A 22,913-nucleotide genomic window follows, 5' to 3' on the forward strand; every position below is an offset into this window, starting at 1 on the left:
GTTTCCACCGCATCTCCAAACCTGTTCAAGATGGCGGCGCAAGCACCTACAGAAGACCTCAGCAAGCCGGCTGGTATGGGCCTTGGAGCTGTTCGTGGAGGGACCATCTTCATGGCTAACGGTTACAGTCCAGGACGCCGGCGCCAAGCCGGATGCCCCGGCCGCCAACAACATCAAGGACGAGGACGGCGACGACTCCGAGGATGACGCCGAGGGGGCTGCGCCCGCCGCTGGCACGGGCGCGGCCAAGAAGAAGAAGAAGAGAAAGCCCAAGAAGAAGAAAAAGAACCCGACGCAGCAGTCCGACCCGCCGCGCGTCCTCCTCTCGCAGCTGTTCCCGGACAAGAAGTACCCCAAGGGCGAGGAGGTCGAGTACGTGGATGAGAACCGGTACCGCACGACCAGCGAGGAGAAGCGCCACCTCGACAACCTCAAGAGCGAATGGCTCAACGACTACCGCCACGGCGCCGAGGTGCACCGGCAGGTGCGGCAGTGGGCGCAAAAGACGATCAAGCCGGGCATGGCGCTGACGGACATCGCCAACGGCATCGAGGACTCGGTGCGCGCCCTCGTCGGGCACCCGGGCCTCGAGGAGGGCGACGCGCTCGTCGCCGGCATGGGCTTCCCGACCGGCCTGAGCATCAACCACTGCGCGGCGCATTACACGCCCAACGCGGGCAACAAGATGGTGCTGCAGGAGGACGACGTCCTCAAGGTCGACTTTGGCGTGCACGTCAACGGCAACATCGTCGACAGCGCCTTCACCATGGCGTGGAACCCGCGCTACGACCCGCTGCTCGAGGCCGTCAAGGCGGCGACCAACGCGGGCATCAAGGAGGCCGGCATCGACGCCCGCCTCGGCGAGGTCGGCGGGGTCATCCAGGAGGTCATGGAGAGCTACGAGGTGGAAATCAACGGCACCACGTACCCGGTCAAGTCGATCCGCAACCTCAACGGGCACACCATCCTGCCCTACAGCATCCACGGCACCAAGAGCGTGCCCATCGTCAAGACCAACGACCAGACAAAGATGGAGGAGGGCGACGTGTTCGCCATCGAGACGTTCGGCAGCACCGGCCAAGGCTACGTGCATGAGGACGGCGAGGTGTCTCACTACGCCAAGCGCGGCGACGCCAACAAGGTCGACCTGCGCCTGTCCTCGGCCAAGTCGCTCCTCAACGTCATCAACAAGAACTTTGGCACCCTACCGTTTTGCAGGCGGTACCTGGACCGCCTGGGCCAGGAGAAGTACCTGTTGGGGGTCAGTCGCCTTTCTAATTTTTTTTTTTTTTTTTTTTGTTGTCTTGGTTACATTGGACGCCCCGTCGCTGACAAGTCCAATAGCTGAACTCGCTTGTTGCCAACGGCATCGTCGAGGACTACCCGCCGCTGGTTGATAAGAAGGGCTCTTACACCGCCCAGTTCGAGCATGTGAGTATCCGGCGCCGATCCTGGAACACACGTTACACGAGCGTCATGCTGACGTTGGACAGACGATCCTCATCCGGCCTACCGTAAAGGAGGTGATCAGCCGGGGAGACGACTATTAAGAGGAAAATCAAGGCTGCTCAGTCGCCAACGTCACTGGAAACCCTGTGAACTGTAACGAGGCCGGGCTGTCCCCCGCCCCCCCAGATCCTCGGCTCGCGCTTGGCATTAGATGACGATTCGGTTGTGTTGCTTGTCACAAGCTTGGAAGAGTGATGTAGAGAAGAGGGGCCCCACGTCCGAGAGCCGGGACCCAGTCCGACCGAGCGCCGAGGCGGCCGGGAAGCGCAAGACGGTGCTTTCGGGCGGGGGATTGGGGCCGACGCCGAGCCTCCAGCTGCTTCGCTCTCAGGGACCCGGGTAGGCCGTGATGTGTGGCAATAAAGAACAATAAAAAATAAAAAAAGGTTCGCTGCTCCGAACAAGAGATGACTCCTTGCAAGGTCCGGGGGTCAAAGAAGGATTTCGCGGGGTTGGGTTGGGGGGGATTGCGGTGAAGTGAAGGCCAGATCCATGGGCGATGGCGAAAGCGTTTGCGGGACGCAGGTTTCACCAGCCTTCGGCGGGCTTCTCGGCCTGCCATTGGGCGGTTGGGTCCATGGCGTTCCCGACTCCTGATTCTTCCGACCGGCGCCCCACATAATTGTCCGCCTTGGGAGGGCCGTGCCGGGGTTGGCAAGCGCAGACAGTGACGCCCAAAGTGGCGACCCGCCCGCTAACTTGTTAGATAAGACCCCTCGCAGAAAAAAAAAAAAAAAGTCTCATCTGAAAATCCCAGCTCAAGTCCCCCCTCGGCGCCCAAAGGCAGCTTTGGCTTGCATCGCTTTGCATGTGCACGGCGAGTTGATATTCGCTCACTTTCCCTTAGCATTTGTGTTTTGTTTCCACCACCACATTCGACAACGCGAAGGACGATTGTCGACGGCGAGGACCCAACTTGCTGGATTGCAGATTCGGTTTGAACTGGGCATCTTTTCTTTTCGACTTGCCCATCCCTTCCCAATTTCTTGCTCCTCGGTTGGCACGTGCCCGCAACACGGAGATCCGGACGACCGGTTTTCTTCAACCACCACCACCACCACCACCACCTTCCCCCCCCCCCCCCCCCCTTCAAATCCTCCCCGGACACATCACACCTGCACGTCGTGTCACCCGCGCCCGTCAGTCACCATGAAGGTCTTTTCCAACACCGAGACGTTCAACTACTCCTGGGAGGAGGTGTCGACGGCCAACTGGCGCAAGTACTGCCCATGGAACCAAAAGTCGACGCACGTCGTGGCCGTCGACACCCTCAGCCGCACCGTCGACCCGGAGACGGGCATCCTGCGGACCGAACGCCTCATCACCTGCCGGCAGAGCGCCCCCGACTGGCTCAAGAAGATGATCGGCGGCAACATTGAGGACTCGCACGTCTTTGAGACGTCCTACGTCGACCCGCGCTCCAAGACGGTCACCATGGTGTCGAGCAACCTCACCTGGAACAACCTCATCAGCGTGCAGGAGACGGTCGTCTACCGCCCCTTCAACGAGCACCAGACGCGCTTCGAGCAGACCGCCCAGATCACGGCCCTCTGCGGCGGCTGGCAGCGCATCAAGAGCAGCATCGAGGACACCCTCGTCAAGCGCTTCCACGAGAACGCCGTCAAGGGCAAGGAGGGCTTCGAGGCCGTCCTCGCCATGAGCCGCCGCGTCTTCGCCGAGGAGCGCGAGCGCGAGAAGATGATGATGCTCCAGTCCCAGGCCGCCAACATCCGCCTGGCCGCCTAGGCAGCGTGAGGTGACCATATCCTTGGGTGCCCCCATGGCGGGATCCCCAAAAGGGCCGCGACCCCACAGCAACAACGACAAATACGACAACAACACCCCAACGTTGCGAGTCATAACAGACTGGAGGACAAAAGAATCCTTGCTGAGAACGCACAACGACAACGAATGTTGGGCGCTCCTTGTCCCGACATAACCGGGCCCTGCAGCAACGACGGGCGCATCGCCATGATGCATGCCCCCCTCTCTCTCTTTCTCTCTACATCAACGAACCACAATTTCAACACGGTTTAGTTTCATGTTTTTTTTTTTTTTTTTTTTTTTTCGGACGGGCCGGCCTGCACGCGCCGAAACGCCCCGCAGGGCCGGACAAGGGACAAAAAAAGGGGAACCGGGTTCATCGAAAACGGCGGCATAGAAAAAGGGCGGCGGCGTATCGGATCATAGCATGGCGTCACGGTTGGCTTTTTTTTTTCGGCGTTTTTTTCTTCTTTTCTTCATCCGTCGTTTGCCGCGTCCAAACATGGCAGTCGAATTCATTGCGTGGAGTCTGGGAGATTTATACCCCATAGATAGATAGGTACCGAGGGGGACGCGCACCGTTGTGACAACCTTGGCGGCCCTCTCGGCCGGTCTGCTGCATTTAAGAGAGGCTGATAGACGAGGAAAGACGGGGGGCGGCTACCTGGTCTTGGTGGCGTATGGCCTCGGGGTCTGAGGGGTCGTGGCTACTTTCCCGCCAGCTAGCAGGAGGTAGCTACAGCGGTTCATGGAGGCTAGATGTAATCCTACAGAGCACCCACTCCACTGCACAACTCGGCGATCCATTTCTCCCGGCGCGTTTTGTGCTTGTTGCCCTGGCTTGTGACCGTTGTGTTCCTTGTCTGCCCTGTGCAGGGATCGGCCCCCCCCCCCCCCCCCCCGACGATCCCCACACGGCTCGGTGATCCAACTCAATCTCCAACTCGGCAAGGTACGACGACTCCCTAGCAACAGCTCACTTCTCTCTGTGGCCCATCTGGCGCTTCCCTCGCCCGTGCCAGGCACCGCCGCAGGTAATACCGCAGCAGCCTCCTCGTCTCAGCGTCGATGGTCGAGCTTGGTTCCTTCTTCCCGGTTGCACGCTCCCTGTCGTCCTGCACCCCGTCACCATCACCATTCCCGCTAGCACCGCGATCCCTTTTGCCTCCCCCTGCGCCTGGCCCCTCGTTGGTGTCCTTCTTTGGGCCACTTTCGAGACCGTCCTCCCCCTCTTCCTGCCCAAGAACGCCCCGCAGAAACTCCACCGCAGCTTCGTACCGCTTGAAGAAGTACAGCTCCTCAACAGCGTGCAGCAGGGCTTGGGCTTCGGGTTTGGTAAGGGGGGTGGCTGTTGTTGTCGTTGTTGTTGTTGTAGCTGTTGTTGATGATGATGATGCTCCTGCTGCGGATGCCGATGCTGATTCTGGGTTATGAGTGTTGTAATGGAGCGGAAGGGGAACGGATTGGTAGAGCTGGGCTTGTCAACGCGGGGTCTGCTCGCCAGGAGCACAAACGTCCCAACGAGGAAAGAAAGAAGAAAAAAAAGGCCACAACATCGTGGGGGTACCTACATCGCCATTCTCAACCTTTGGCCGGTACGTCCGTTTCAGCTCCTGAAAAGCCTCTTCGGACAAGGCGGTCCGCTCGGCGCGGGTAAGCGAGGCGGAGCCTGAGGCGGCCGTGGCTGGCGCGGCGGCTTCGTCGGGCTCCGAGTCAGAGAGGTTGAGCGAGAGTAGGAGGAGGTTTGGGTCGCTGGCCTCGAGATCCATGGTTGTCATAGTGTTGTCGGCAGTGAAGCGGGTTGGGGCTGTGAGGTTTACGAGGAGGGCCGGGGCAAGAGGGGTTGCGAAAATGTTTGTCCCTAGCTCTCTCTAGACGAAAGCACACAAAGGAAAATGCGCTAGTGCCCTGGTCCAGCAGATGAGAGACTTCTAACGACCCAGAGATTCTTGGATATTAACTCAGCTTGGAGCCGTGTTTTGTGTTTGATGTTGCCTTCAGGACGTTAAAAAGGGTGCGGTCGTCAAGTGTGGTGGGTCCGATAGCCGGCCCCACCTCTCGGCCCTCCCCCGTCTCCGCTCCGTCCCCCGCTCCGTCCCCGACGGTTGGTAGCACCCCGGCCATCTACATACCAAAATGGCCGTGAAGGAAGGTTTGATTGTTTCAGCTTGGAGGCGCTAGCACAACCTCCTCAGCCCCTGCGCCGCTTCGCTCATTTACTTGAACAGCCGGCCCTCCTCAAACGAGCCGCCTTTCCTTTCAGTCGTGGTATCACTTGTTTGACCTTGGACCACTAGTCTTGAAAGTTTCCGACCCCCAGCCATAATGGATAACACCCTGAACAACCTGGTCGACAAGATCTGGACCAGATTTCTTGCTGCCCCTCAGGACCGACGCTTCTGTAAGTCAACATCCTGTACCGGCCACAAATAGGGCATGATGGCTTAGCTGAACCGACGCCACCCGCAGTAATCGCTATCGCTGGCATCCCCGGCTCTGGTACGTCTTGATCCCTTCATGAGGCGGCTAACCCTTCCCCTGGCCCTGCCCCTGACATTCAAGCCCCTAGGCAAAACGACGCTGTCCCAACGCCTCACCGCCGCCCTCAACGCCCGCCATGCCGCCTCCGGCCCAGATGCAGCAGCCAACCCAGCACGGCCCCTGGCTATCTTTGTCCCGATGGACGGGTTCCACCTCACGCGAGCGCAACTCGACCGCATGCCGGACCCGGTCCTGGCTCACGCACGGCGGGGAGCCGAGTGGACGTTTGACGGCGCGGGTTTCTCGCGGTTGGTCGAGCGGCTCGCCGCGCCCGCGCAGGGCGCGTTTCCGGCCGTCTCGGCGCCCTCGTTCGATCACGCCCTCAAGGACCCAAAGGACGATGATATCGTCGTGGAGGAGTGGCATCGAATCGTCGTGCTGGAGGGCAATTGTGAGCGCCCACGCCTCCCTAAGCGTTCCCAAGCTTCTTATAAGCGTTAACGAATAGGCAGACCTCCTCCTCTCCACCCCTCCCTGGTCGAGCTGCATCCCTCACTACTCGCACAAAGTCTTTGTCCGCTGCCCGCCGCCGACCGCCCGGGTACGCCTTGCAGCGAGGCACCTGGCGGCGGGCATCGTGGACACTCCGGAAGAGGCGGACCGCCGCGCGGTTGAGAATGACCTGCCCAACGGCGATGAGGTGCTGCGGCTGCTAAGGGAGCAGGATGTGGATGACGTTGTTGAAAGCGTGGAGGATGGTGGGTGGAGAGTTTTGTAGCTCATCTGTTTGGCGTCTTAGAGCATCCGAGAAAAACTTGTGTTCGTTCTCTCTGAAATCCTAGGCATTTTCTTTGCCTGCGTTGACTAGTTCCGTAATAGTGCAGAGTCAGTACTCTGTCCGTTTGGTTCAAGCTTGTGGTGCTGGCATATTTGCCGTGAAACAGGATGGAACAAGAAAAGAAAGGAAAAGAAAGAAACGAAACGTGGAGGGCACAAAAACATGAAGAAGGCAAAGAAGAAAGAAAACAGGGAACAGAACCGGAGAAAAATGGCAAAGGCGGAAAAAGAACAAAGACAAGGAAAATAAACCCGCTGGGTCAGGATAGATGTTTTTGGCATAATTACGCCAGGGGATATCAGCCAACATTTTCCGACGCACCATATAAACTAGTTAGCAGTGTAGCCACGAATACGTTCATGCCTCAGCTCATCAAACGGCCTTATTGCAAGGACAATGGCATAGGATATGGCACCCATGGCCTCATATCTCTCAATTTGCGACTACGAATGTTCCAAGCACCCAACATCATGCTAGCATCCATGCAATCAAAAGGCTCAACCGCACCTCATCCGTCTGATTAGAAATAGTCGAGGCAAACGCGGCGTCGACAAGTAACGTCATCTCTCACGTTCCGTTTGGCACCGCCACCAGCAGCCGGCTCATCGCATCCACCGTGAATCTCTTGCTCACGCCGTAACTTATCCCTGAAATAGAATCAAATCATCAGAGGGTATCTTACAAAAGGTTGAGCAACCTAACGGCGGTGATTGTCGAATCTATTGGGTCATAGAAGGCTGCGCTAGACTTCTGTACGCGATGGCCGAGGGCCAATATACGGTTGACTCCGTGGGCGCCAACCTAATCGTATTCCAGATTTTCCTAGGAATTGCCCTTTCGCAGGTGTAGAGAACAAGGAGAACATGAAAACCCATGGAAGATCAAGTCAAAACCCCGTGGGTACCGTCACGTTGGGGCCTTACGAGATTCCAAACAGATGCCCCACACTCCTGTCATCATGTATTATGCAGCTCGTCAGGCTGCCAACTACGCGGTAGGCAACCCCCAACAGCCGTGCCTTCCCTGCTCACTGAGCCGTGTGCCCCTCCACCGATATTAGCGATTCGTCTGGATCCAACCATGCCGAGCCGCACACTTCCACCTCCCACACCCAGTACAACATAACTATCCAGCCAACGTCCTCCACCTCTCCGCACGGATCAGTCTGGGCAGGATTTCTCGAGTCCCTAGTTTCGGGGTTCCGTCTCCGCTCACACGGACAAAGACCGCCTCGAGGCTTGCTCCATGGACAGCGTGGAGACGCTGTACTTCAGTCCGGACCACCCTGAGATTGCCCGCCGGGCTCGAGAAAGCGCCTGGACCCGTGCTTGCTGATGCTCGGGTTTATTGGGGGGTTAAGGCCGCTGTATATAATCACAGGCTTATCTTCGCCTACGGCTTGTATGACATTAGAGAGAATAGGAAGTGGCGAAATGGTCGAGGAGAGGGGGATGGTGAGGGTGATGTGAGCCTCGATATCCAGCTAAATTGGTCCAAAGCGGCGTTCTTGGGCGAGGCTCTGACGCAAGAGGAAGATACCAAGGTGGAAGTTGCTGGTCCTATGGGGGCGGAAGATGTGCAGGCTTTTGATGATGAGTTGCATGTGAACATCGCACATGCCGACGAGGGAATCTAAACGCTTCGATTGTCTAGCTATCCTTTGACTTGAACTAGAATCTCACGGCTGCCTCAGGCAGCATCAAACATACCAAGGTACCAAGTAGGGGATGGAGGGCCTAGCAAACCCCTGCTTCGGTTGGCCAGGTTAATCAAAGGTAAATTCCTCGTTCCCGCCGTCAACGACGACCCAAGTCACTTTTCGTTGTCTCTTGACTTAGCACCGAAACCAATCGACCGTGTATGATCCGAATCTCTCCGATTACCAACCATGAACAAACTCCCGGATGAACTCTGGGTTGAGATCATCAAGCAGGCCATCCACAAGCCGCATGGCCAGTACTTCACTCTTGAAGAGACAGATGAGGCTGCGAGCTCTTCGCGGCGAACTCTGCTCTCGCTCATGGGAACCTGTCGGAAGATGAACGCCATTGGGAGTCGGTTCTTTTATCACACCATCCGAATCCCCGACTTTCGCACCATGGACGCCATCACCGCAAGGCTGCTCGAATCACCTCATCTGGCCGACTTCGTGCGAGAGCTTGACATTTCCGTGGATCTGGAATTTGATAACTGGCTCGCCGAGAACATTGCCCAAGTGCTGAGGTCCAACCTCAACGCCTTGTGCACATGCCGTCGTGTTCTAGAGCCGTCCCGCTTGCGCCCCATGATCGAAATGGTCGTCGCAGATGATGCAAGTCCCGAGGAAGGGTTTGGAGAGGCAGTTTGCGCACTGCTGCTGCTCCTCGTACCTAGCCTCCACAGCATTCGCGTAACCTTCCCGACCGACCAAGAGTACGACTATGAGCTCTTGCTACGCGGTTTGAATTCACACGGAGGCGCTCTGCCACATCTACAACGGCTGCACCTCTCCTCAGATCCGGATATGCATTTCATGATGCTCCCACAGTCGGTCATCGAGGCGTTCATGAGAGGCGGAAAAGTCACATACGTTCAACTTGATAAAGCGAGTCTTGAGAAGATCGACTTTTCTCCACAGGCGTGGGCAAAGGTCGACACAATACGGTTCAAAGGAATCACCTTGGGAGCATGGTGGTATATGCTTTTTATGGAGGCTCAACCACCGCTTCGGCTGCTCGAGATCACGCCTTCTGTATTCATGGACCTCTGGGTCAAAGATATAAACAGTCCGGGACTCAACGAGGCTTTAGGTTTCTGCACCAACACTCTGAAAAGTCTGCAGCTGCAGCTAAACAACTGGTCATTGGACTGCGAGCCCTCCCTCGGGCCACATGGAAAGCTCACGTGCCTTCGCTCTATGAAGGTCCTCAGCGACCTGCGCATCGAGGCACAGCTTCTCTTCAGCTCGCTCGACGACATGAAAAACGCCAATATCTGCGACAGGCTGCCAGCATCGCTTCAACGACTACACTTTGGCCCAGAGTGCTTGTCGACGCGCAACCCCTGGGCGCGTTCCGGCAGACAGGACGATCAAACGCCCCCAGATGGCCCGACATACAGCCATCTAGTAAAGCGAGCCTTGTTGCAGCTCGCCTTTGATAGCTCAGTCTCGCTTCCCCATCTAGAAAAGGTTTCTCTCCAAGGATCCCCAGTGTACACATCCACGTGGGTAGGGAGAGAACCCTGGAACATTGGCCCCGAGTTTGACGGCGAGTATAATGATTGGACCTTGGACTTCTTTGAGGATGATGCGACAGTGAGATTTGAGATTAAGAGATAAGAAAAGGGGGGTTAAGTAATGTCTGATAGGAATTGAAGATTCATCAAGTACGGCAATATGTTACCTTGGAATCGTGTGTGCTTAGCATTGTAGAAACATCTCGGGAGAATCAGGTACGGGACGTTGAACCCTCGAGCAACCAAAGACACAAACTCCCTTCTTCAAATTCCCCATAAAAGAGCAGTCTCTGGAATCCTTGCGTGAACGGCTGGAACTGTGGCCCCTCCGTCCTCCGGGCACTCCCCGGTGTAGTTCCGAAAGTGGGGCCGGGTAGTGGGGCCGTGTCCGACGTCAAGCCCCGTCCCGGTCCCCTGATTCTTCCGCACAACTCGGCGGCTCCTTGAACCAACAGACGCAAAAATCTGGGAAGAGATTTTGGCTCCGATATCATTGAAGGTGCTCGCTTACCAGAATACCAAACAGGCGACTACCTGTTGTTCGAAAGCCCTTTGATACGGGCCACCAGGATGCAAACTCGCGATCCACCGTCCCGGGCTTCCCTTCGGTTTGTAGCGTTTATCTCTTTTCATCCTTGATTCCTGCCGCGTCGATAAATGAGGAGTTATTTCTCCGCACCGTGTTTAGCATGTTTTCCTGTTTCTGCCTCCCTTCAATCGTTTTATTTCGCTACACTTGCGTTCCACTTCGTCATCACATCATTTCTTGACCGGCTACATAGAAAAGAAGAGATCATTCCCAGCAAGTCCCCCGTCCATTCCTGTTCAACTCTCCCTGGTCTTCACCTAGTACAGGATCTACCGGTGACGAGAAAGGAAGCATGGACACAAGGCCTCTGAGGGCCAGGCTCCGAAGATTCTGAAATGCCACAACCGCAAAGAACTCGCCCATTCCACCCACAAGTGTCCAAAGCGGTCGGCCTGTGGGTCGGATTCTCATCACACAAAGTGCTGTCCTCGCACAACGCGCTGTCGAAAGTGCAGGGAGCATGGTCATGCCGTCAAAAATTGGCCCAACAAGATATGGCTCCATCTGCTAAGCGTATGACCATCCGGACAGGACCTGTCCGAACGCGGCGGTCGAAGAGGGCACCGCGATTTTCCCCGTCAAGAATGAGGTTCCAGTGTGGCATCGACGTGAAGTCCATACGCAGAAAGCCCCCGGGGGGCGGCTCTTCGGGCGGCTAGGAGCGAAATGAGCGTCCAGGAGGCCTCTGGGTCGTCTGAAAGCAGTCCGGATCAAACCAGCGGAGAGTCTCCTCGGATGATGCGGCTCAGAACGGCCGGCCTCGGTCTGGAGATATGGGGAATGAGAACGGCTGGTCGACGTGGACGACGTAGCCGGATTGATGAGACTGTAGGGAAATGGGGTCAGATATGTTTGATGTACTGTAGCTTTCTTTAACCTGGTCTGGTTTGCGCGGGCAAGGACAACTGGTGCGCCGGGACTCATGTGGTCGATGGAGGTTTTCCTCCAGTTTTCCTCCAGTTTTCCTGTAAGCTTTGCGTCTTTCTTCCTGATTCTTTTCTTTCCCTTTTCTCTCTCTCTCTCTCTCTTTATTTTCTTTCTCTTTTTTCTCTTTTGGTTCCCATGGGTAATGTGAGATTTCTGCAGCCCCCATGGCCAGTGAGCTCTTGTGGAGGAAGGGTAGACCTAGATGCATAGCATGTCCCCCCCTTGCTTGTCTCCTTTCCTTCCAACACCCTTCCCGCGACCCTGCTCTGAGTGAGGTTAACAGTTGGAACGTCGACGTGACTTGAGTTCGGGGGCGAGAGGGCGAGGCCGCGAAAGCTGCGTGCAGGGTGACCAGTTGGCGATCGCGCTCAGACAGGCACAGGACCCAAGCCACATCTCGGTCGCCGCCCTTGACGGAGAACCAAAGCCTGACGTGCGAATCCAGAAGCACAATCCCATTGCCTTGCTATCAGCCTACCACAGTGGACTATGCCATATCTGCCCATAAACGCCTTGGTATCACGTAAACTCCTATGAAGCAGAATCCCAATCATTTCGTCCCTCAGTGGTGTCCTATCCCGCCTACGGCGCCTGGTTCTCCCGGACAATCTGCCGGATCCTCCTCTCATACTGCGCACGGTCTTTCTTATACATGTTGTACGCTTCGGCCTGAGCTGGGGACTCGGGGTTGGGATCGTCGAGGAGATCCTGGACGCCCAGCAGGATCTGCTTGATGGTGATGGCCGGCTTCCACGCCTCCTCCTCGTTCAAAATCGAAAGGCAGACGGTGCCCGAGGGGTACACATTGGGATGGAACAGCGGCGGGACGAATTTACCTAGATGGGAGGTGACATGTTAGTCGTGCGTCGCTGCTAGAGTAGGACAAACCCCTGCCGGCCGAGCTCAACCCACACTTTGGAGGCTTTGTAGGATATTCTGCAAAAGGCGGTTAGCGGCCATCGTCTTGAAGCTAGAAATCCGAGACTCTGTATCGCATACCATCAGGAAAGGTGACGATCAGCTTGAAGAGGCCGCCCTCCCAAATGGTCTTCTCCTTGCCGGGAATCCCGCACTCCCAGACCTTTAGGTCAAGCACGCCCTGGGCATTCTTTTGGGGCTTCGCGTAGAACCCAAACGGGTGGTCCTTGCGCCACTGCTTCCTGGAGGGGCGAAAGACGGTCAGCAGGGCTGTCTCGGGATCGCCAGCCGGCGGCCGCCGACCGCGGCGTTGTTGGACGTACCGCTCCTCCTGTAGGCGATTCTGGCACAGCGACATCTTGTTGTGAGGGATTGAAATCTGAGGGGTTTGGAGATGAACTTGGAAGGATAGGTAGGTGGCCGGGCGCCGCTCGGGGCTGTGTCGTCGGTGGATTCGAAGGTCGCGGGGAGGATTTGCGTGGGAAATCGGGCAGAACGCAAGAGCCTCGGGGAAAGGATTCAAGAGGAAGATCCAACAGGTCTTCCAAAAGAAAAAACCCCCAAGATTTTTGTATGGAGGTGTTCCTGAACTGTCGTGACGAAGCAAAGCGAGACTTCAAGGCTGCCGCAATGGCGTCAAGGTGCGCCTTGTTGATGGGTCTTGGGCAGGTCGTTAAAGGCGCACGGGCCATTCCGCTCGTCACACCCTGGTCGGCGGTGGGGCCAGAGAGCCGGGCCGCAGCCTGCGGTGGTGGTGCGGGATACCCACACCTGCAGGTTCCCGTCGGTCCTTTACCTTACACTACCTATGTACGTTCATGTACTTGTAGCGATCCCAGGACGGGGTTGTATGCTACTCCTTCGACGGAGGATTTCGCATGGCACCCAATCAGAAGGCAAAGAAGGTGGACAAGGACTCTAGGAATGTTCTAGCCGCTTAGGTTGACAGGCAACCTAAGGGCCGTAGGGGAGATGCACGAGGTTCAGCACTGATGAACCATGAAACAAGATAAATGCCTAGATAGATTGCCTGATATGCAACTGAACATAGTCAGCTGCCTCCAGACACCATAGTGCTGTTCCCGGCCGTGGAATGCACAGGGGGGCACCGGGTGGTTGTTCTTCCCGGGGGGTTGTCGCGTGCACGACGTCAAACACGTGAAAGTCACCCCCCCTCCCCCCAAACGGGGCAGTGGAGCTCCACCCGGCGGGATGGGCACAGTGCGGGACAGCCCCTCGGTGGGGCTACTTCGTGGCACATGGCCCGAGGGCACCTCTACGACAACAGGAGTCACGTCGATGGCTTGAACACCCAACCCGACACTGATGACGACTGTCGGAGAGCACCTCTCTTCTTTCAAACGCTATTGACGCACAGCCCACCCGATCTCCATCCAGAAAGCTCCGAAGCCCATCCCCAACCCAGCCGGCGGTGAAGCAAACAACTCGAGGATTACCTCGGCTCAAAAACACACCAGAAGCTCCCCCCCTCTCTCTCTTGACACCCCGACCGGGAACACTCCGAGCGACAGAAACAACGGAATCATGTCTGCGACGGCACCCACCGCCGGCGGCCCTCCCAACGAGGAGCCTCCTGCGAACGCGGGCGCGCCGAAGCCCGCGACCGTCGAGGACTTTGAAGACGTGCCCGACCCAGACGAGGATGATCTTGACGACCTGGATGGCAAGTCGGCCCGCAGCGCCTCCGCATGCGCGGCCTCCGGCTTTGGGGTGTTCTCGCGATCCTAACGGCTCTTCCAGACATGCTCAACGACTTCTCGACCGTCCAGCTCGAACCTCCAAAGCTGACACCGCCGACGGCGCAACCACCGAGCGGGGCCAGCGCCGCAGCCCCCTCCGAAGACGAGCCCGTCCTCTCCGACGAGGAGTTCGCCAAGCAGCTGCAGGCCGGCATGGCAGATCTTCTCGGAGAACTGGAGAAATCGGTACGCGACGGGTCCCCGCGGCCGACCCCAGCCTGGTTGCGACGGTGAGCGCTAACGTCGCACAGCCCGAGATGCAGGCCCAGTTTGAAAGCATATTCAAGGAGCTGAGCTCGGCAGCAGCGGCGAGCACAGAGCAGGCCTCCGCCCCGACCGCGGAGCCAAGCGCCGCCGCCGGCCCCTCCTCGACGACCCCGCCCGCCGCCGGGCCCGCGCCGTCGTTCCAGGAAACCATCCGGCGCACGATGGAGCGGATGCAGACGTCGGGCGAGCAAGCGACAGCCGCCGCCGCCGCGGACGGGGCGTCGGACGACTTCCTGGCGGAGCTGCTCCGGCAGATGCAGAGCGGCGGGCTGGACGGGGCGGGCAGCGAGGAGGACTTCTCCAAGATGCTCATGGGCATGATGGAGCAGCTGACCAACAAGGAGATTCTGTACGAGCCCATGAAGGAGCTCGACGACAAGTTCCCCGAGTGGATGGACAAGAACCGCGAAAAGACGTCGGCCGAGGACATGAAGCGGTACGAGGAGCAGCGGACGCTGGTGCGCGAGATTGTGCTCAAGTTTGAGGAGGCGACGTACTCGGATGCGAACCCCGCCGATCGCGAGTACATCATCGATCGCATGCAGAAGGTATGCATAGGAGGGGAGAAGAGATCTACTGATGGCTTTCGTGGCCAGACCAACAGCGCTAACCGCACGATGCGAAACAGATGCAAGCCACCGGGTCCCCACCGTCCGACCTCGTCGGCGACATGCCCTCGGCCCAGGACGTCCTCAACATGCCCGAGGACTCCTGCAACCCGCAATAAAGCTTGCCACATATATAGACAGCCCCATAGACCCAGAATGGTTCTTAATACAAATACCTTATCGATGCCAGGAAAAAAAAAAAATAAGCTCAAGCCCAAATCTGATCCCCACAGCCCGTAGCCCAGCCTGTTGACTGTTGCCCCGTCTCCCCTGACGCCTAGAACTCCGACCGATGCGTGCCTACCCGTTGCTGTACAGCGCGTACCCATTCAGACCGACACCCGCTTCTCAGCGTGCACCTAGGGAGGTGTCACGACATTTCAACATCCTGCGAATCAGCCGCCATCTGACTCTGGCTCTCCTCCTGGTGTATCAAATCCATAAACACGTCATCATAGTCATCGTCAGAAAACAGCTGCTGCTGCTGCTGTTGTTGTTGTCGTGGTTGCTCTTGGGCCGGAGCTCGCCCTCCGCTTTCTAACGCCTCGAGCAAGGCCTGCATCTCAGCTTCCTCTTGCTGCGCGATGACGTCGGCCATCATCGCGTCGAGGTCGCGGTCATGAGGGTTGGGAGCGGACGTAAGCATCTGCCGTTGCTGCTGCATCCAGCGCAGCTCCTCCTCCTCCTCGCGCGCCGCAAGGTCGATGTCAAACTGGGCGAACTCGGCTTCGAGAGCTTGCTGGCGCTCGCGGCTCAGGCGCTGCCATTCGAGTTTGAGAAGCTGATGCACGAGAGCATGTCAGCGAGATGCCTCTGGGAGGTTCACGGGAGACGCAAGCATAGGACAGAGAACGACGCCCGGGCAAAACAAGACACAAACGAGACGAGCAAACAAGAAGATACAGAAAAAGAAAAAAAAATCCTACCTCATCCTCCCCACCGCGCATCTCCCACCTCCTATCCTCCTGCCTCTGCCGCACGTTCTGCAAAAACAGCCGCCTCCGGCTCTCCTGGGCGTCCTCGCGCCGCCTCAGCACGGGGTTCGGCCGCGAGGAGCGCGACGCGAAGCGGAACTTGGGGTTGGTCCCGTAGCCGAACCCTGCGGCGTTCTGGTCGGTCGCCGGCGTTGTCGGGCTGGTCAAGCCGGTCCGGCTGGGGAAGATGGGCGAGGACTGCGTGTGTTGCGGGCGAGCGTTGGAGGTGTTGGGGCCCCACGGGGTAAGGGGCTGGTTGGGGTTGGGTTGTTGCTCCTGCATCTTGTCCCCTGGAGGCGGCGGCGATGGTGACGAAGCCCGGATGGGCGACGACGAGAGCGGCGACGAGAAGGCCGGCCGATGAAGGTGGTGGTGGACCTCGGCGCCGGAGCCGAAGGAGAACCGCGGAGGGGTTTGGGGCAATATGGAATACATTGTTTGTTCTGACGATGGGTTCAAAATCCAACAGGAGAAGGTCGCTACGCTTTTGGGGGAGAGGAGGGGTTCGGAGTGGCAATGGTGACGTCGTGAAGCAAGCGGTATGGATTGAGTTTTTGTGTCTGATGGTGGGATACGGATAGGCGGCGGCGGCCAGTGTTTCAATGTCGCGAATGTGGGACATGGGGACGCGGCGCGCTACCGCAACGCGCCCCGGTCACGCGCCGTGTCTGTTGATTGATTGCACTGACAGAAAATGGCGTAATTACTGCGTACGCCGGTGCCGTCTCGGGGTTACACAGAACCGCACGCTTGGCGCAGCCGACCCACCTGATCCCCGTAGCCCCACTTCGCCCATGTCCCCAGGGTTATCTATAGTAAGAAGTCGGCCTTCAACCTCTTTCATCTCTCATCTCACGCCCCGGGGCCGTCTTCGCGGCCATGTTGTCGAAAGGGCAATGTGAACGATGATGGTGTCTATGGAAGTTTGTCGCAGTGACCATCACCAGTCATCATGGTGCCGCCTGCAGTGAGTGTTTCGGGAGCTGTCAGGTCCTCAAGAGACATTGGAACTGACCGCGGGCCTGGCAGACTCCCGCTCCGCCGCGGTTCGTGATCAAGAGACCCAGCGCGCAGCAGTCTCAGGGCCAAACGCCCAACCCGTCCCTGGCCCGGGGATCCGGCCAGTTTCAGGCCACCCCGCGGTTTGCCGTGTCCACACCGCGGCCGACGCCAGGTCCGGGAGGGCTTGCCATCACCACGCCCGCCCTGGCCTTCAAGCCCTCCACCATCCGACGAGCTCGCGCGACGCAGGAGATCATCGAGGATAGCTCCCCCGTCACTCCTGAAGATGGCTCGCCATCGGCGTCACCCATCACCCGGCGCTCTCTCCCGGAGCCCATCGAGCCCGACTCCTCTCTCGTCCCGCCGTCATCGGGAGAGACGCCCCGTGAGGGTCGCTCGCCCAAACGCAGACGCATCTCGATGGCTTCTGATGCGGAAACGGACCCGATAGCCAGCTCGCAGCCGCCCGAGGCATCGGATCTCGGCGTGCTGCCGGACGCTCCCGGGGAGAACATGGCCGCGTACCATACCGAGTCGGAAGACGGCGCCAGCGCGGGCAACAACGACGACGATGACGGCGATGCTCGCAGCGCGGCGGACTTGTCACCCATCCGGTCCATACCGTCGCCTCGACGTCATCACGACGGCCACGAAGGCTCGTCGTGGACACATTCCGACGACCACGACCACGACGGTCACGGCGACGGCGACGGCGACGACGAACTCGTCGTGACACGGTCCAAAAGACACCGGTCCATCCCCGCCTTCCGCATCCCAGCCCCCGCTGTTGCACCTGACCACCGCACACCGCGGTTCCTCAAACGCCACGACCTGGCGAGCGAATCGATTCCCGGCCCCGACGCAGCGAGCGCTGCAGCGGTCGCCTACCTGACGGCCGAGCTCTTCTCCCCGCCGCGGCCCAAACGACGGCACAAGGCGGGCCCAGCAGACCGGTACCTCGCGGGCGGCCTGGCTGCGGAGCTGCGGGACTGGCTGGTCGAGGCCAAGGGGGGCGTGGACGAGGAGGGCGAGGTTTGGGCCGCTTCCCAGGTGCTGGGGATTGCTTCCCCTGCCTCGGGGGTTGCAAAGGTTGTGGTGGACGAGGTCTCGGCGGGCGGGCTCGGGCTAACGTTGGTGGTGGGGCGGTTGGTGGTGCCGGAGGGTTCCGCCGCGGGAAGCTTGGTCAGGGTGATGCTGACCGGGGATGGTGAAGCGGATGGGCCCGGCGGGGGTGCTGGTGGAGGAGAACCGGATCGAATTCGACCCGGGGCGTTGGTAGCGGTGGCACCGCCAGTGTGGGACGTCGAGCTCGGCGAACGTTGGGCGGTAGCGTCCCGATGGGAAATCGTCAGGGCATGCTAGGTAGGTAACTACATGCATACTACTACGTACACAGTACATACGTATGAAGAGGGGACCAAAGAAAGCGAGCTCCGGCGTTGGGCTCGGCAAAATGTCAATCAATGGCTCTCAACATGAAAGCCAACGCTATCCCTCACGTCGAAGCTTTTTACTCCCCTTTTTTTTTTTTTTTTCTTTCCTGCGATGGACTTTTTCCTCCGCCTGCGTTGCATGCTCAGCTCCTGCTGGGCATCAATCACCACGACCGTGGAACGCAAATCCGGCTAGCAAAGCCGGTCAGCTCGACGCAGAAAATGTTGCGATTTGCCGGGCATTCGGGACTTTGCAAGCTGAGGTACGATACATGAGTACATGTGGACGCATGAGTGCATTGATCTCTGGTGATGTTGGTTCTTCCCCCCCCTGGTTCCGTGAGGCTTCAACGGAAGGACCTGTGCGTTGCCAATTTCGTTATCAACTCAGCTGGGCTCAGCAGACAAGGCTAACGCCCAGGGGGATGCCAAGCTAAGCAATGGGAAGCACGGCGCTATTGAAGCCTCGCTGCGCGGTCCAGGGGCTTCCACACAGGGCTGGGCCAACAAGACGATCGCCGCAGGACAAATCAGGCAAGATGTGGTTCCATTCCCAGCCGACTGAACGGGTGGGGGGCCCACGCTGAGAACCCAGGTTCCGGCGCGATGGAACTTCTCTTGATCAATCTTCACCCCCGTCGACAGCCAGGGTCGATAGTTCGTCCCGAGCGCCACGCCGAAGGTCTACGCTGTAACGTTGTCGACTGAGCGCCGCCGAACCATGCCGTCGACTCAAAAGTCTCGGGACGCCCGCCGTCCATGGGATTCTGTGGTCCCCTCCTCCCTCTTCGCGTAACGATCATCCCGTGGATTCCTTCCCCCAAGGCCGTCTCAGCCAGGGCAGTCATTCGTTTCCAACCCAACGGCGTGTCTCGTTTCTCGCTCCCTCCCTCGCTCCCTTGCTCCCTCCCGCCATCATGGCCGTCCGTCGCTCCAACGCGCGGCTCCTGCCGCTTGCGGCTCTCTTCCTGTCCACGGGCTCTGCCCTGCCCAGCTCCGTGCTCAACGCGGCGCGGGACGCCGAGGCGACCCTGACCTACGAGCCGCTCGGCTGCTACGCCGACAACCAGTACCGCGTCCTGCCGCACAAGATCATCAGCGCCCCCGACATGACGGCCGCGAAGTGCGCTGCGCACTGCGAGGGCTATGATTATTTCGGCACGCAGTTCGGGTCCGAATGCCACTGCGGCACGATCGCGCCGCCCTTGGGGGCCGACGAGTCCGAGTGCAGCATGCCCTGCTCCGGCAACCCCGACGAGACGTGCGGAGGCCCGATGAGGCTCAACGTCTACTACTTCGACTCGGCCTGCGACGCCGAGCAACCCGCCGTCCCGGGCTTCGAGTACGTCGGCTGCTACACCGACAACCTGCCGCACCGCGCCCTGTCGGGTCACGTCGTGAGGGAGCACGGCATGACGCTCGAGAAGTGCGCCCAGGCCTGCACCACCGCCGGGTACTCGTGGTTCGGCGTCGAGTACGAGACCGAGTGCTTCTGCGGCACGGCCCTGGACGCGGCCAGCGCCGAGGTCCCCGAGAGCGAGTGCGAAATGTGGTGCAGCGGCGACAAGACGCAGCACTGCGGCAGCCCTGACCGCCTCAACGTCTACCGCTCGACCGGAGAGCCCACCGGCCTCCCCGGCAGCCCCGAGGTCGCCGGCGAGTTCGCCTACGTGTCGTGCTGGACCGACAAGGTCAACGACCGCTCGCTCAAGGATCACAGCACCCACTCCTCCGCCATGACGGTCGAGGTCTGCGCCGAGGAGTGCAAGGACTACGCTTACTTTGGCGTCGAGTACGGCCAAGAGTGCTTCTGCGGCAACGAGCTCGGCGGCGAGGCGGCCCCTGCGGCCGAGTGCGGCATGCTTTGCTCCGGTGCTTTCGACCAGTTCTGCGGCGGCCCCGACAGGATGAACGTGTACGCCAAGCCCGCCGCGGCGTCGGCTTGAGAAAGAAAAAACACGTCCAACCGAGCAGCAACGTCGGCGTCTCATGCGCTGCACCCTATCATCCCCGAGAAGCCGGTCCCAACACGAGCACACCAACATAGGGTGCTCTCTCTTGGCGTGGTGCTTGGGTTTGGATAGACGGTTGCCATTCAGGGGAACGGGCGTTGTTGCGATTTCACACTCCTTTTTTTTTTTCTTCGCCTTTGGTTGGCATACTTGTTGCAGTGACTCTTCGCTTCAAGTACCTTTTAAATTTATATACCATTTGACAATCCATTTCGCCATGTTCCCATCTCTTGTGTCTCCGTGGTCAAATTGCTGAGGTGGTGAAGACGGGACGGCACATGCGTGTCACCGCGTGTAAGTGAGCGTAAATTACGGTTGCTCTGCGAAAGATGACATGGTTTGTACCGCTCAGTTTCCGTCAGGAACGTATTTTCTCCCTCGGTTCATGGAGCTCCCCGGTCAAAAACTCCACCGTTCCTCCAACCCAAAACCCCTTCCATGCCCACCGTTGAAACGGGAATCGAAACAATAAGACCCAACCATCCGGTATTAGTATCCCTTCCACCACCGGGAGCCCCTTCTGTAGGCCTCGATGAGTTGACCCACAAGAAAACGCCCTCCAAAACTCGTGCAGGCGACAAAAGCAACATCAATGCTGCTCGTTATCAACAGAGGTCGCCTTGCGAGCTCTGCCTGCCTCTCGCAGGCCAAGCTCCGGCCCGGCGAGGCTCTGCTGCGGCCGTTACAGAGGAGGGTCGCCTCGGCAAGTACTGATAGCATACGATCGTACAGCAACAGCAGCCCGTCATCGTGGCAGCGGCCCTGCTCAGACCCGCTCAGGATCCTCTTCTGCGGCTCGGACCACTTTAGCTGCGCTTCGCTGCGTGCCTTGCACAAGGAGCTGCGCCAGGGATCTGATCAAGATGGCGGGGGCCTGATTCGGTCCATTGATGTCGTCGTCCGGCCTGCAAAGCCCACGGGGCGAGGGTACAAGGTCCTCAGGGAAGGTAGGCAACATGGAGTCGAGAGAGAAAGCGAAGAGCTGGAAGGTGTCTGGAGATGATGAGCATTACCTGGGTAGTTTTTCTGTCTGGTCATCTACCTCCCCCCTTACCTCTGTCTTATTCGTCTGTGGGATTTTCATGCTTGCCGCCCCCCCTCCTCCTCCTCCTCCTCGACACGCATTCCTCTCAAACCGGGACTGACACATACATAACCGCCTAGTCCCCCTCCGCATCCTGGCCGATGAGCTCGGCTTCCCTGTCCACGAGCGAGACACGTTTCGAGGGTGGGATGTGAGTTCCAACCGTCTCTCCCCATTCCCCACGGCCTTTTCCTGGGAAGCAAGAGGAGGCTAGCCAGCGCTTCTCGTCACGGTGCTGACCTCGCCCTCTAGATGCCCCGACCCGATGGCGACCCCATCAACCTCATCATCGCCGTCTCGTTCGGTCTGTTCGTCCCGCCACGCCTCATCCACGCGGCCAAGTACGGCGGGCTCAACGTCCACCCGTCATTCCTCCCAGAGTGCGTTCCCCCTCTCCCACCGCAGCCCTCTCATTTCTTGCTCATCGATGCTTCCAATCTTGCCCTCTTACCGTGACCGCTACCCGTTGTCAGTCCCCCTTTTCCCTCCACCCCCCCTCCTCCTTCAACTCTAACCGTTTTCCACAGCCTCCGCGGCCCAGCCCCAATCCACCACGCCTTCCTGCTCGGCCGCCCCCACACAGGCGTCACCATCCAAACCCTCTCCCCGGCCTCCTTCGATGCCGGCGTCCCGCTCATGCAGACCCCTCGTCCGGGAATCCCGGTGCCCGACCTTCTCGACTTGCCAGGAGGTAACCAAGCAGGAGGTGAAGGAGGAGGAGGAGCCCACCCCTTTGAAACCCTCCACAACCAGCTCGCGGCCGAAGGGGCGCGCATGCTCGTCGAGACCCTGAAGCGGGGCCTGCACGTCCCTCCCTACCGGAGCTGCCTCCCCGGCGCCGACGAGCAGAACCGCGCAAGGGGCGACTTCCGCTCCTACGCCCACGCCCCCAAGATCACCCCGGCCGACAAGCAGCTGCCGCTCGTGCGGTCCGTCCTCCCGGCCGAGCCCGAGCCCGAGCCCGAGCCCGCCCCGAAAATCGCCCCCGAAGAAGGCTCCGCGGGGACGACGGGCCGACGACGGGCCGGGCTGACGCGCGCAGCCTCGCGCGCGCCGCGGCGGTGCGGTCGCGCGTTCTGGGCCCGCTGTGGGCTCGCGCCCGCGTGCGCAAGGAAGCGCGGGGCAAGAAGAAAAAGGGCGGCCAGGGGCGCGAGGGCGCACCGGACGGCGAGGGGGCCCGGCCGTCGAGCGCCGTCGTCGAGACGAAGCGGGTCATCTTTGAGGACCTGGAGCCTGCGGCGCCGCGTCCAGAGCCCGCCAAGGAGGGCCGGGTGAGGTGGGTGGTTCAGAAACGGCCCGGATCCGAAGGCGGCGAGGCTGCCTGCGACGAGGAGTACCTCGGACGGTACCTGCCCGGCCCGGACAAGACGTCGGCGCTGGTGCAGCTGCACGACGGCTCGTGGCTCCGTGTCGGGCGGATCAAAGTCGAGGGGTCGACATCGCAGCCGGCGCTCAGCGTCCTCGAGAGCTTGCGGGCGCCGGAGGAGTAAGTTGGACCTGTTTACACACGACATCCAAACGCCAGCGCTGG

At 59.4% G+C, this 22,913-nt stretch overlaps 10 protein-coding genes across 10 annotated transcripts; 7 read left to right on the forward strand and 3 right to left on the reverse strand.

The window, feature by feature from the left end:
- Window positions 1-30: 30 nt before the first annotated feature.
- VTJ83DRAFT_3963 (uncharacterized protein) lies at window positions 31-1,550 on the forward strand (the record flags this gene model as incomplete). Its single annotated transcript, XM_071010399.1, has 4 exons — window positions 31-73; window positions 129-1,261; window positions 1,345-1,431; window positions 1,494-1,550. The coding sequence occupies 4 exons, from the start codon at window positions 31-33 to the stop codon at window positions 1,548-1,550; spliced, it is 1,320 nt and encodes a 439-aa protein (XP_070867841.1).
- A 1,108-nt stretch (window positions 1,551-2,658) lies between these two features.
- VTJ83DRAFT_3964 (uncharacterized protein) lies at window positions 2,659-3,255 on the forward strand (the record flags this gene model as incomplete). The annotated part of the gene is made up of 1 exon (XM_071010400.1): window positions 2,659-3,255. One exon carries the CDS (start codon window positions 2,659-2,661, stop codon window positions 3,253-3,255), a length of 597 nt encoding a protein of 198 aa, XP_070867842.1.
- A 983-nt stretch (window positions 3,256-4,238) lies between these two features.
- On the reverse strand, window positions 4,239-5,051 carry VTJ83DRAFT_3965 (uncharacterized protein; the record flags this gene model as incomplete). The annotated part of the gene is made up of 2 exons (XM_071010401.1): window positions 4,239-4,745; window positions 4,845-5,051. 2 exons carry the CDS (start codon window positions 5,049-5,051, stop codon window positions 4,239-4,241), a joined length of 714 nt encoding a protein of 237 aa, XP_070867843.1.
- A 547-nt stretch (window positions 5,052-5,598) lies between these two features.
- On the forward strand, window positions 5,599-6,532 carry VTJ83DRAFT_3966 (uncharacterized protein; the record flags this gene model as incomplete). The annotated part of the gene is made up of 4 exons (XM_071010402.1): window positions 5,599-5,674; window positions 5,743-5,772; window positions 5,843-6,205; window positions 6,267-6,532. The coding sequence occupies 4 exons, from the start codon at window positions 5,599-5,601 to the stop codon at window positions 6,530-6,532; spliced, it is 735 nt and encodes a 244-aa protein (XP_070867844.1).
- Window positions 6,533-11,906: 5,374 nt separating this feature from the next.
- Window positions 11,907-12,600, reverse strand: VTJ83DRAFT_3967 (uncharacterized protein; the record flags this gene model as incomplete). The annotated part of the gene is made up of 4 exons (XM_071010403.1): window positions 11,907-12,160; window positions 12,237-12,260; window positions 12,324-12,484; window positions 12,566-12,600. 4 exons carry the CDS (start codon window positions 12,598-12,600, stop codon window positions 11,907-11,909), a joined length of 474 nt encoding a protein of 157 aa, XP_070867845.1.
- Window positions 12,601-13,787: 1,187 nt separating this feature from the next.
- VTJ83DRAFT_3968 (uncharacterized protein) lies at window positions 13,788-14,996 on the forward strand (the record flags this gene model as incomplete). The annotated part of the gene is made up of 4 exons (XM_071010404.1): window positions 13,788-13,926; window positions 14,004-14,188; window positions 14,254-14,817; window positions 14,898-14,996. The coding sequence occupies 4 exons, from the start codon at window positions 13,788-13,790 to the stop codon at window positions 14,994-14,996; spliced, it is 987 nt and encodes a 328-aa protein (XP_070867846.1).
- Window positions 14,997-15,247: 251 nt separating this feature from the next.
- VTJ83DRAFT_3969 (uncharacterized protein) lies at window positions 15,248-16,286 on the reverse strand (the record flags this gene model as incomplete). Its single annotated transcript, XM_071010405.1, has 2 exons — window positions 15,248-15,658; window positions 15,804-16,286. The coding sequence occupies 2 exons, from the start codon at window positions 16,284-16,286 to the stop codon at window positions 15,248-15,250; spliced, it is 894 nt and encodes a 297-aa protein (XP_070867847.1).
- Window positions 16,287-16,803: 517 nt separating this feature from the next.
- VTJ83DRAFT_3970 (uncharacterized protein) lies at window positions 16,804-18,215 on the forward strand (the record flags this gene model as incomplete). The annotated part of the gene is made up of 2 exons (XM_071010407.1): window positions 16,804-16,818; window positions 16,881-18,215. The coding sequence occupies 2 exons, from the start codon at window positions 16,804-16,806 to the stop codon at window positions 18,213-18,215; spliced, it is 1,350 nt and encodes a 449-aa protein (XP_070867848.1).
- A 988-nt stretch (window positions 18,216-19,203) lies between these two features.
- VTJ83DRAFT_3971 (uncharacterized protein) lies at window positions 19,204-20,232 on the forward strand (the record flags this gene model as incomplete). Its single annotated transcript, XM_071010408.1, has 1 exon — window positions 19,204-20,232. One exon carries the CDS (start codon window positions 19,204-19,206, stop codon window positions 20,230-20,232), a length of 1,029 nt encoding a protein of 342 aa, XP_070867849.1.
- A 658-nt stretch (window positions 20,233-20,890) lies between these two features.
- Window positions 20,891-22,872, forward strand: VTJ83DRAFT_3972 (uncharacterized protein; the record flags this gene model as incomplete). Its single annotated transcript, XM_071010409.1, has 5 exons — window positions 20,891-21,245; window positions 21,463-21,533; window positions 21,635-21,762; window positions 21,910-22,311; window positions 22,425-22,872. 5 exons carry the CDS (start codon window positions 20,891-20,893, stop codon window positions 22,870-22,872), a joined length of 1,404 nt encoding a protein of 467 aa, XP_070867850.1.
- Between the last annotated feature and the right edge of the window lie 41 nt (window positions 22,873-22,913).

Source organism: Remersonia thermophila, chromosome 3 (genome assembly GCF_042764415.1).
Source record: "Remersonia thermophila strain ATCC 22073 chromosome 3, whole genome shotgun sequence".
In the NCBI taxonomy this organism is placed as follows: Eukaryota; Fungi; Ascomycota; class Sordariomycetes; order Sordariales; family Chaetomiaceae; genus Remersonia; species Remersonia thermophila.